This window comes from Myxocyprinus asiaticus, chromosome 13 (genome assembly GCF_019703515.2).
Source record: "Myxocyprinus asiaticus isolate MX2 ecotype Aquarium Trade chromosome 13, UBuf_Myxa_2, whole genome shotgun sequence".
In the NCBI taxonomy this organism is placed as follows: domain Eukaryota; kingdom Metazoa; phylum Chordata; class Actinopteri; order Cypriniformes; family Catostomidae; genus Myxocyprinus; species Myxocyprinus asiaticus.
The window spans coordinates 24,805,917-24,819,566 of NC_059356.1; the positions used below are offsets into that span (position 1 = coordinate 24,805,917).

At 37.9% G+C, this 13,650-nt stretch overlaps 1 protein-coding gene across 1 annotated transcript in view; it reads left to right on the plus strand.

Moving 5' to 3' along the window:
- LOC127450851 (guanine nucleotide-binding protein subunit alpha-13) overlaps positions 1 to 13,650 on the plus strand; it is a 42,229-nt gene that overhangs the window by 13,682 nt on the left and 14,897 nt on the right. The window contains exon 2 of the mRNA XM_051715270.1: positions 1,270 to 1,496. Coding sequence (XP_051571230.1) covers positions 1,270 to 1,496 — 227 coding nt within the window. The remainder of the gene's footprint in view (positions 1 to 1,269; positions 1,497 to 13,650) is intronic.

The window sequence follows — 13,650 nt, forward strand, 5'->3', positions numbered from 1 at the left end:
CTGAAAGGTGACAAAAGCTCTCAGTCTTTAGGTCTGTCATTGTGAGCTGGAGAGCTGGTAGTGGAAACAGGTCTATCAGGTTTGTTGTACTATAGATGCTGGAGATGACCGTTTTGAAAGGTAAGAGAAGGCAAGGTGTGAAAACCAGCTCACAATGGGACTCGCCTAGGACGATAATCCGTGTATATAGAACTGGAGACCAACCATTGTTACTTACTACAGACACTCAAAACTCACCCAGGAGTTGTGTGGGAAGCTGATGAAGTGTCACCTATCATTACCATATGATCATATGTGTTGCACTGGTCTAACCACAAGTTGAACTAATAATGCCACTGCACAATTAGAATATGTTTACTTGACGTAGACCTATGCCTTTATATTTTAATGATGTTAATAATTTTAAACACAAAATTCCTCTTGTTAGGCTTTATTTTGTAAATGATGTAAAAAGTACTGTTTATACTGTACTGCATTGCAAAAATGGGGTCTAATAATAGCAACGTTAATTTTGCCTCGTGAAACTTGAAATGAGTATCAACAAGCTCCAAAACTGTCAATACACAGCATTGTATGTAAAATGGAAATTGTTATTTTGAACAGTATTGCATTTTAATAGCATTTAGAAATATAGCAACATATATTAATCATCTTAGTTTATTTTAAATGGGATTGGAGAGATTCATTGACAGATTCACAGAAACAAGTTAAATGCATAAAGACTCTTTGATGTGTGTAAGTGCATTTTGGCACTTCCATGCCAAAACTAACAATAGGGGGTAGAGGTAGACCAATATATCAGTTTAATAGATTAATCGTGCCGCGTTATCAGCAAAAATCTATGGAGATAGTTGCCGATAGTTTTTTCGTCAATTCATCATTTCAAAATAAGAGTCCCCGGTGTGTTTCGTACTTGTTTATACTTAAAAGCCCAGTGTTATGAACCAAATCTTCTTTTTTTTTTTTTTTTTTTTTTTTTATGGTTATTTTGGGGATTTTGGTTGATCAATAAACTGCATCTGGGATTTTACTAATTTAGGACTCTTTGTCTGTGCCCATCATAGAAAGAAAGCTTTTTTTTTTTTTTTTTTTGGACATTCTATAAATCCATTTTAAAAACAGATTAATCGGTTATCGGCCTTTCCCACCACCTTAGTTATCTGTATCTGCAAAATCCACTATCGGTCGACCTCTAATGGGGGGGAAAAAACGTGTTGATTGTATTTCATAATATTTACATTAGGTTCTCTGCCATGGCTGCCTTCATAGGTATTCGAGTGCTTGTGGACGCCAGAGAGAAACTGCATATTCCCTGGGGAGACCCTTCAAACAAGGCACATGGAGACACCATGATGGCTTTTGACACACGTTCAGCCATGGTGTCACAAGGGATGGTGGAGACCAAAGTGTTCCTGCAGTACCTGCCTTTGATCCGTGCCCTCTGGGCTGACAGTGGCATACAGAACGCTTATGACAGACGCAGAGAATTTCAGCTGGTGAGTTTCCCCCTGCCATCAATTATTGATCCATATTTCTTCTTTGCAGACAGTATGAAATGGCATTCACTGTGCATTTGCTTCTGAGTGAATATGGATATTCAGCAGGAAAAAATGTAGGGTGGGACTTGATTTTTTTCCATCCATGTCAGGCTACGATGTTATTGAATAATATCAATTTTCCTTGCCTGTGCAGCCTTAGTTTTGTCAGCCAAAATGTGCTTTCAGATCTGGATTAAGGTTATTTTGATGAAAGATTATAAAACAACCTTAAAAATGTGGACTAATGAATTAAGATAACCTTTGGTTTCATGTTAAGTGTTTTTTCCTGAGACAAGTATTAAATAACAATTTCATTCTAGGGATGTGCACGGTTATAGTATATAACATACGGTTAACCGTGAGGTTACACGAATGGTTAATAGTTTTTTCATCGGAAATGAGAACAAAGAACGTTGGAATTAAGAACGTTTATTGCAATGCAATTTCCTCGAGCACTACTTAAAATAGCAGTCAATAAAGTGCACAGTGAGCTATGAACCTAAAGAGCACAGTACGTAGATCTTAAATGATAAAAGCAAAAAATGCAAGTATTGTCATGTGCATGGAGTTACACTGCTGCGGTTAAATAGCCTCTTTGGGATGCATTGATTTTTAAATGGTTTAAAACTAGATGGCATTTAACTTGTCTAATTATTGTGTGTAAATATGCGCATTAGAGCAAAAGGGAAAAACACTGTCTTGCCATTTATCAAGCGCGGAATCTTTGCTCGGTGAAAAACAACCTGGAATAATGTTTAATGGCGTAACAGTCGCATTAAATCCCTTTTTGCAACCTGAACTACTACTAAACGCAGCACAATGAAAATTTAATTTCTTTATAACTCTACTTGGTGTATAAAAATGCGCCGATCCTGCGCTAGACACTGAAATAATACAGTGAGATTCAGCACAACAAAGACGTCCGTCCAGCTTGTGTTAACAGTATATAGAAAAACAAAGCCTACGCACACAAAAGCATGATTGAACAGCCGCTAATGTGCCCTATAGTTAAAAAAACAAGTTGAAGACCTTTTGTTGCATATGTAGAATTACCGAATTGTGATTTTGGTATTCGAATAGTGGCTTGTTGATCGGTTAACTGAATATCTGTGCAAATCTGTGTATCATTCATTCATTTCTTATTCAATTAGGAATTCAAAATCGGAAAAACAAAAATTACTTAATTATTAATTTACAAAACCAATATTAAAAAACAAATAATGACTTAATTTTAGTAATTTTGATTTAATCCAAGTTAAAAATGGCCAAATAGCCACGGGACGGTCCGTGTACTTTTGTCCATTCTTTTTTTTACTTTTTAAACCCAAAAATGGAAAAAGGAAAAATGCGGTTTCTTCTTTATTGGTTTTAACACTGATGAATAGAATAAGCAGATACAAACTCATTTTCTTTTGACTATTTCATTTTCTGTTTAAAAAGGAATAAAAAGAAATGGGGAAATAGCAAAATTTTCGTTTTCTTTCATTGTTTAAAAAAATGTATTTACGGCTTGAATATTATAATTTTTTTTCTCCCCAGTTTGGAATGCCCAATTCGCAATGTGCTCTTAAGTCCTCGTGGTGGCATAGTGACTTGCCTCAATCTGGGTGGTGGAGGACGAATCTAAGTTGCCTCCGCATCTGAGACCGTCAATCCGCGCATCTTATCACGTGGCTTGAGCGCGTTACCGCGGAGACAGCGCGTGTGGAGGCTTCACGCTATTCTCCGTGGCATCCACGCACAACTCCCCATGTGCCCCACCGAGAGCGAGATCCACATTATTGCGACCACGAGGAGGTTACCCCATGTGACTCTACCCTCCCTAGCAACCGGGCCAATTTGGTTGCTTAGGAGACCTGGCTGGAGTCACTCAGCACACCCTGGATTCGAACTCGCGACTCCAGGGGTGGTAGTCAGCATCTTTACTCACTGAGCTACCCAGGCCCCCACGGCTTGATTATTTGATATGCACGTGTGAGCGGCACTGAAACGCCCCTTTTATCTGATTGGTGAATCCGCCCCGTCTTCTGTACTGCCTTAATCCTATCAGCCAGAATTAGAGTTGTGATTGCTCTGCAAATTTGTCTCAGTTTTCATTAATATTGTCCTGAACCACCACTAACTGTAAACTATGCATGCCATATGTATTAAAATCTTGCTGCTTGGCACATCATGATGTTGTTGCAAGGTGTTGCCTCTAATTGACGACGCGTGAGAGATCGCAAGCCACATCACTTTTATACAGAGTGACGTAACTTTATTACATTTATCAATGGGACGTTGCACTACTGTCACTAAAAAAATCATACAATGTTATTAAAAATAAAAATAATATATGATAGACCAACTCCCAGTCAGCATATGGCCAAGTGATATGGCTTGCGATCTCTCACGCGTCATCCATTAGAGGAAACAACAACACCATGATGTGCCAAGCAGCAAGATTAATACATATGGCATGCATAGTTTACAGTTAGTGGTGGTAAATTCATTTTTTAAACAGTGAAAGAAAACAAAATTGAGCCATTTCCCCATTTCTTTTTATTCCTTTTTAAATAGAAAATGAAATGGTCAACAGAAAATGAGTTTGTATCTGCTTCATCAGTGTTAAAGAAGAAACCGCATTTTTCAATTTTGGGTTTAAAAAGTAAAAAGAATGGACGCGAAAGTACATGGACCCAGGACACTGCGTTTTGATTATTTGATTTCACTAATATATGGCTTGAATATTTGATTGGCACATATGCGTGGACCTGAAATGCCTCTTTCTTCTGATTGGTCAACCTGCACCGTCGTCTTCCTCAATGCTGTGAGACAGAATAAAAGTTCTCTTTTTGAATTCGTCTGTTAATATTACATTCTTTACCATTTATTCTCAAAAACTTGCAACATTTATTGCAGCTAAGCTATCGCTCTCATCAAATAGTTAGACACATTGCCTACACACAACTGTAAAATGTTCACTGAATGCAGACAGTTTTTCATCTTCATGCGATTCAGCATTGCCACGTGAAACAATTTATAAGAGTGACACACACACACATTATTAAGATGTTTATTAAGATGAATCCCTCACTCTGTATGTCAAATGTCTTCTCACAGTTATCCTCCTTCGTGCCACACAACTTGTTTATTCATTTATAAGTGGTATCATACAGTGCAGTTCAGGTGACCAGACGTCACTTTAAACCGGGGACAGTCCCGATTTTGCAAGTACCCCATGACGGTGGACTTACAGTCGGGACAGCTTTTGTCCTAATAATAAGTCTAAGGTAGCTGTAGTTTGATTGCTTTAAGCGTTTTAAAGTGACATCAGTGTTTAGTGTGTTTTTTAAATGAGAAATCATCAAAGAGTAATGAAAGAATAGGTATATTTTCATTCTTACATACTGCAGTGAAATGAACAAGCAAGATGCAGTTCAGTGTATATACAGACTTAACATAAGGTGCATCCAAGACAGATGAGCATTCATGCCAGTGAATTATAACAGCTACAACAGTAAATATCAAATGATAAATAATATTAACAAGTAAGTTGGAAGATAATGATTACATTTAACATTTAATATATGACAATAAGTATTTACATGGCAGCAAAGAGTACTAATTTCAAGCTCAGATCATTCTGACATCCATGTTTTTGAATGGGAATATGGGTAGCCTTTACCTACTGGGTCTTTTACGCAGCAGTTTTGTGTGCCTTTTATAATCGGACAAATGTGAAGGCTATGTGTAAATGCTGACTTTAAATTCACTGGTCGAGCTTTCATGAACTTCCTTTAACATAATTTCCATGATGAGCAAGTCCCTCACACCTAATCTCCCAGAGCGGGATAAAGTTAGTTTTAGGTTCAATATTTTTTGGATATTCGATTCCTCGTACCTGCGCTCTCTGCCAGCGGCAACTTTCAAAATTTCACCACAATGTTAGTTCACATTCCAAAGGTTGTAGTAAATTCCCAATAGAGAGACTTATTTACGACGGTGAGATTACGATGAGATTATTACAGTAAATCCAATAATATGAGTACAGTATTAGGCTATTTAAGCATAAACATCATAAAGATTCCCGAAAATGTTTTCACATTGTAAAGGTTATTGTAACTTCCCAGTGGATAGACTGACTAACTCTAAAAATCTCGCCTGTAGTAATTCAGTATATCTACTGGGAACTTACAACCTTTGGAATGTTAAAATAACATTTAGGTGAATTCATTTTTAAAATAATCTAATAATATTATTGGACGTACTGTAAAAATCTCACCTGTAGTAAGTCAGTCTGCCCATTGGGAAGTTACTACAACCTTTGGAATGTTAAAAGGCAAATGTCCAACAAATATCGAACCTAAACTAACTTTATCCCGCAGTTAAACGTAAGCCTATGTCTTTACAATGTAGGCATATGCTTCAAAAGTCTTATGAATATATGGATATTTTTCATCATCTCATTTAAAACCATGCCTTTTCAAACCGGAGCAACGTCAAAGACAGCAGATTTATGTGTAGGGTTGTCTGTTAAATCTGACTATTTGATGAGAGAGAGAGCTCAGCTCAACCAATAGTGGATTTTACTGAAATCGATAACTAAGTTGGGCAGTAACTGCCGATAACCGATTAATCAACCGATAGTTTTTAAAATTGATACTGAATGAAAAAAATAACAAAGTATAATAGTGCTGAAATTTATTACAAAAATAAACAGTACTGACTGAACCATGAAAATGTATTGTACTACTTTTTTTAAATGAAACATAAATATTAATATATATGAAATGATATTTGAATTTTAAAGTCAGCTGATTTTTAAATTAACATTGTTTCCTTAGTCCACAAGAGGGTGCAATAAATCTATTAACCATTCAGCACTGTTATATTATTGCATAGAACATTCCTATACTTGCTGTTAAAAAAGAGCATTTCATTTTCAACTAATGTGCATAAAATAAATACGTTTTATTCGGTCCATATTCTCAAATGTTAAGTCAGAAGTAAAATGAGGGGGGAAAACGCTTCAATAGACCGTTCACATGGTGTTACACTTGCAATGATTCCTACTACTCCAGACTCAAGCTTCATAATAACAGCGAAATACCACATTGTTTTTTATTCAGTACAGTTGTATGTAGAGTAGCAATATTCACAGATAGCAGAGGTATTCGGCTGAATTTTGTGGTGAAGTGGCTCAGACTTTGAGCCCAGATCAGGGGCTGTTCTAATAGACTGAACGCAACAGACTGGAACAGAACGCGAGGATCTTGAGACACACATTTCCAAGTTGAACATCTTTCCTGACAAAGATTTAAACAACTCGTTGCTTAATCTAAGAAATGCTTATAAGAGAGCAAGACGCAACGGCCAAAGACCTCCACCTACTGTAAGGGGCTGTTCACACCGAACGCTTTTGCAACCATCCGTTTGTTTTTCTATGTAAACACGCACTAGACAAACATCTTTGTTTCCCTTTGTTTTTGTTTATTCAGTGTCTTGTGCAGGAGCGCTGTTTTTGTAGATGATTTGTCTAATTAAAGAACTTTAAAAGCGTATTGAGACACCTGCTTTCTGTTAAACTGAATTTGTTACAGTGAGGATGAAAAACTGAATTGAAATCAGATGTGTTTCTGATTTGTTTATACGTTTCTCTCGGCTGCATGAAGATATTAATTTGCTTTCTCACATCACTAGCTTTAAATATGCTAATCAGCTGACTAATGAATGCATAAACGTGACCAGCTGGATATAAACTAATGCAAATAGATGGTAATAGATTGTAACAATCGTGACATTTAAACATTTGGGTGGGACTTGAGTGTATTTATGTCACAATGTTCTAACCTCTTGAGGTTAGCTTTAATGTTAGCATCCTCTCAGCCTTGTCGGCAAACATACTGCTGTTCTCTACTAATGCAGCATCTAGTCAACAAATTAATTACTTTATAATGATATGACAACGTGTACTGTATACATACGTTTTCGTTGTTGATGTTTTAAATCCGCCTCTGAAGTGTTTCGCTCCATGCAGAGTGTAGTCTCGTGTCAAAATAAAGACCACAAGGCATCAGTGAAGTGATGGTTTTTATTTTGCCTCTGGAGGCCGCTCTCATACTGCATAACGACATCGGACCCTTCCCAGCCACTCCAGCACCGGACGCAATGGGGAAAAGTCTATCTGTGTGGCAATATCTATCAATAAAATCTATAAATTTTTGCCAATAACCGAAATCTGTTATCTGTGCCGATTAATCGCCAAAACTGATATATTGGTCGACCTATAAAAGCTAGTCTACAAAAGTTAGCTACAAAAGCTAGTTTTTTTCTTTTCTTTTTTTTTTTATTATTTAGCATGATTAGTGTTAATAATCTGTTTGGTTGATTTTGGTTTCCCCCAATAAGTCACAAATTATTCCTGATTAGGGCCTGACATAAGCAAGTGTCACCTTAACAACTTCAGACTTCTCTAAATGCTCATTTCCTAATGTTTTACTTCACCATTTTTAAATGTGTAGATATCACAAAGACTTTGATCAACTCCTAGTTTTATTACTTTTAGAGATGAATAACTGGATGTTGCACACACAGCTTCATCCTTGCATTTTTATTTATTTTTTATTAATTCCTGAGCAGCGTTTATGAGGCAGCAATATGTTGGTTGTTCTTGTAGTTTAACTCTAGGAACTCAACATTTTATTTCCCTGTGCATGTGTTATGAATTTGTCTTTTTCCATATTGACCTTTACAGGTACCATGCACCAAGAGTTTGCTGATTTAGCTGGGAGATAAAAGTGGTCTTTGCCCATGTCTAGTGATCCTCTCAGCATAGGCAAATTGGGACTTATGCAGAGCACCAGATTCATGCTGGTTAGGACAAGAAACAACATGACACCGAGCAGTTTTACTGCTGCCCAGATCAGTGGTGCTGATAACAGGGTAGATCTGCTCTTCACCCAGCTAAAGAATCTCTGTTTTCACTTTGCAGACTTTTTGTAGAAAGCAAATTTGACTGTTACTGTTGAAGCGGGCACTTCCCTCTGCTCTACCAGGCTCCAGTAATTTGCATTCTGGCTTGCATAGCCTGTGTGAGTAAAGGCAACAAAACAAAACACTTTTGTACACTGTAATCCACACACCACGTGTGTCGAGTGCAAAACATTATCAGGCTTCCTGCTTTCACAACCTTGCCCCTTCAGCCTCTGGGGGTTATGGTATGTACCCGACGTGCAACAAAACTAAGCTTGTTCTAGATTCCAGCAGCCAAGATCCCTTTGCCTCTAGCCATCCCCCTTTTTAGACCTCCTTGCTCCAACTCTCCTCTTATTTCTAGGCTTTACATAATCCACAATCTGCTGCTTTAGTTCTCTCTGTGCAGATCTCACTACCCCCTAAGAACAGCACTCTTATTTAGTCTCTAATGTCTGCTTTGCACCAAAAAGAGGGGGTACAGTTTATAACTGTCAAATGTAGTTTGGTGAATCATTACAGGGTTTACGACCAATATTATCTGTTTGACCAATATTTTTACTGATATTATTGATTTTTCACTTAAACGTTAATCATTGCTTTAAGACCTTGTTTACACCTGGTATTATTATGCATTTTGGATTATACGATCATAAGTGGTTAGCACTAAGTACAGGTTTACACGGGGTCCAGAACATTTTGTGATCGAACTGTCCGATACGTGCGGCATTAATGGGAAATGTGTAAAACAACATATATTTACATGCACAAGACTTTTTTGTTTTTATATTTATCCCCAATTCCCACTACTTAGTAGGTCCTTGTGGTGGCGCGGTTACTCACCTCAATCCAGGTGGCGGAGGACAAGTCTCAGTCAATCCGCAGATCTTATCACGTAGCTCGCTGTGCATGACAACGCGGAGACTCGCAGCATGTGGAGGCTCATGCTATTCTCTGCGATCCACGCACAACTTACCACGTGCCCCACTGAGAGCGAGAACCACTAATCGCGACCATCAGGAGGTTACCCCATGGGACTCTACCCTCCCTAGCAACCGGGCCAATTTGGTTGCTTAGGAAGCTATTTTTTTTTCTATTTTTGTTTTTTTTTAGTCTTTGTCTTTTTTTACTTTTTTGCTCTTATTTACATGCAGGAACACACAGTAGTGATTGATGAACAGTATGTTGTCTTGAAACCAGATACCCTCCCCTCGAAATGCAAACACAAGTGTTCACAGGAGACTTGTTTGAGACACGTTAATACCAGGTCTAAATGGAGATTTGTCCTTACCCTAACCATCTTGATACCAGGTGTAAACTAGCCCTCATATCATGTTTTACCGACATTGTTAGACACACCCTAAAACAAATTAGCATAGTGGAGGACATATTGTGCAAAGTCCTAGATTTTTAAAAAAGATACAATTTTAAGTTGCATTTTAATTAAGTGTAGAACCCTGGACAAATTTATATTGCCATTAAAATATTAAATTAATCTTCAGAGGTTAGTGATAAATTATCTTATTGTGTCTAAAAGCAAAAATAAAATGGTAATTACAAATCGGTTATGCAAATATGCAATAAAATAATCTGTATTGCATTGGTCATGAAGTACAATAATGGGATGATCTTTACTATGAGTGAATGTGCATGTCTTCCCTCCAACAGTGAGGTTTTTTCAGCAGCACTTATTAAAGGCTTAATCTAATTTGGGAAATGGGCTACTTGCTTGTGAGATGGTGCCTTTTAAAAAATGCTGATTCCCTAAATTCAGACAGTGATTCTGCATTATAGAAGTTTATCGCCCTCTCTGCAGTGTTCCCCTCAGAATCCGTATGTCTGCCAGTTGAAGGCAGAGGAAGAGATGTTTGGATAGGATATGCCCACCCAAATGCTCTCTCTCCTGTTGTCCAAACAATGGTTTCCGGCTCTATGCCTACCCCATATAGGGAGAGCTGGGACTCTTTAGGGTAGGGAGGCATGCAAGAGTATTGTTTCCATTTCTATAGTACATTTGACTCATGCTTTTAAGTCTTTGGAGGCTGACATGCCTAATGTCTGAGACTGGCCCATCTTCCTTCTTTCATCCATCCCAGCCTGAGATTACCAGGATCTGGGATAAGGATTGAATGATCCATGAAGGAATGTTGAGCTGTTTTTAAAATGATGGCCCTTGTGCACTGCAGCAGATCCGAGGCACAGTGGAGGAGATATTAATCTATCCTCACTCTTGCTCATAATTCATTCATATTACTGATAATAATTAGGCTATTATGTTAATCAAGTAATCTTCGGGGGGGCCTGGGTAGCTTAGCGTGTATTGATGCTGACTACCACCCCTGGAGTCAAGAGTTCGAATCCAGGGTGTGCTGAGTGACTCCAGCCAGGTCTCCTAAGCAACCAAATCGGTTGCTAGGGAGGGTAGAGTCACATGAGGTAACCTCCTCGTGTTCGCGATTAGTGGTTCTCACTCTCAATATGCGCATAGTAAGTTGTGCGTGAATCGCGGAGAGTAGCATGAGCCTCCACATGCTGGAAGTCTGTGTGGTGTCATGCACAATGAGCCATGTAATAAGATGCGTGGATTGACTGTCTCGGAAGTGGAGTTAACCGAGACTTGTCTTCTGCCACCCGGATTGAGGTGAGGAACCGCGCCACCATGAGGACCTACTAAGTAGTGGGAATTGGGCTTTCCAAATTGGGGAGAAAAGGGGATAAAAAAATAAATCAAGTGATCTTCAAATTCTGACATTTAAGTAATCCAATGTGGGGACCTTTAATAGAAGATGAAGCTAAATTTTATTTTAATTTGTATTTCAATTTTGTAAACTAGGAGTTTTCTTTTAAGCTAAACAGAAGTGTCAAGAGTGATGTCACATTGTGTTCTTTTCAGCCCTTTCTATTTTTATGATGTTTTCCAAATATGAAAAAAAGATGTTAGGATTATTCCCCCAAACATTCTGTCATCATTCACTCACCCTTGTGTTGTTTCAACCTTTCCTCAGTGAAACTCATATGTTAGGCAGAATAACAGCCTCATTGAATGTGAATGTGACTGAGGCTAACATATGCCTAACATCTCGTTTTGTGTTCCACAAAACAAAGTCATGCATGTTTTTAATTGGTTTTAGAGAGGCACCTCTACAAAACACAAATTTATATAGCAGTGGTCACCGCTAATGTGTCCACTGCTCAGTGGACTCAGCTTCATTTGCTGCTGAGTTAACAGGACTTTCTCTTTACACGTTGCTCAGAAACTGATATCCTGGTCTGCACTGAGCATGTTGTTCCTGCGTGCCCACACCCTGCATTGAAGATGAACAGCACAGTATGGCTGTGGCTTCATGCCCGAGGGGGGAGGGTTACCAGGGTTTTCTTCTGACATAATCCTCTCTCTTCTGAAACCAACTTAAAAGACCTGTGTGTGTTTCTTAAACCTCAGCTACCCCAAACAAGCTCATGTTTTAAAAGGGGGTTTTGAATAGGAGATGAGGAAGACTTAGACAGTATGTAGTAGGGCTGGGTGATCGTCAGTTTTCACGATTACATAATCGAGGCAGCTGTAATGGTAATCGTGATTAGTTTTTCGATTAATTGTGCAGCCCTAGGTTAAAGTCACAAACTCATTTTTTTTTAACCACTCCACAGATTTCACAGTAGCAAACTATCATTTTGGCAAGTCGTTTAGGACATCTACTTTGTGTATGACATGAGTAATTTTTCCAACAATTGTTTACAGACAGATTGTTTCACATTTAAATGACTATATCACAATTCCAGTGGGTCAGAAGTTTACACACACTAAGTTAACTGTGCCTTTAAGAAGCTTGGAATATTCCAGAAAATTGTCAATCCTTTACACTATTAGCAAATTAGCTTCTGATAGGTGTACTGAATTGGAGGTGTACCTGTGGATGTATTTTAAAGCCTACCTTCAAACTCAGTGCCTCTTTGCTTGACATTATGGGAAAATCAAAAGAAATCAGCCAAGACCTCAGACATCAATCTGATAAAAAATTTGTGGGCAGAACTAAAAAAGCATGTGCGAGCAAGGAGGCTAACAAATCTGACTCAGTTACACCAGTTCTGTCTGGAGGAATGGGTCAAAATTCCAGCAACTTATTGTGAGAAGCTTGTGGCAGGCTACCAAAAACATTTGATTCAAGGTTAACAATTTAAAGGCAATGCTACCAAATACTAACAAAGTGTATGTAAACTTCTGACCCACTGGGAATGTGATGAAGGAAATAAAAGCTGAAATAAATCATTCTCTCCACTATTATTCTGACATTCACATTCTTAAAATAAAGTAGTGATCCTAACTGACATAAGACAGGGAAAGTTTTCTACAATTAAATGTCAGGAATTGTGAAAAACTGAGTTTAAATGTATTTGGCTAAGGTGCATGTATTCTGACTTCAACTGTAATTAGATTTTTGTATTTGCTCTGAAATTTCTGAAAAGGGTAAAACAAAATAAAAAAAAAATAAAAACATTTGATCATTCAGGGCTCTACACTAACATTTTTGTTAAGGAGCACTCGTGTCCCTAAGTGAAAAAAATTAGGGGCACAGTCAAAAATGTAGGGACACCACCGGAGTTCATTTCAGTATCACAATAGAGCATACATATACACAAGCAGGCATTAAGAAGTACTAGAGAATTCAAAAAACAAAAGATTCTTGATGACAAAGGATAATTCTTTTTCAAGATTTTTTTTTTATTAACCTTACAGGCAGCAACAAACAACATCAGTCCTGACTGATCTCCATTATGAGACGCTGATAAACTAACATATTGATGACACTTTATACTTCCATTTGCCAGTAACAAACATTATATTGTTAATTTATTAGTTACAGATTAGTAGTTCATCAACACTTAAATATATCAAATCAAACTTTTAGGACATTTCATAACATGTATCACGGACGTGGATGCGCTCTGTCTCTCCCGGCGTGCCGTGTTTGCTTGAGTGTGCATGTAAAAGAACACTATAATCCACGGAACGCACATTGCCTCCCATGTGGTGGGATTTTGCATAACCGCGATAGACATGATACTTGATACATTTCTAGCGGTTGACACATTCCAGGAGCCACTTTATGGTCTCATTATAAAACTTGAACACATCAATAAGGTATGCAGTTGTAAGATT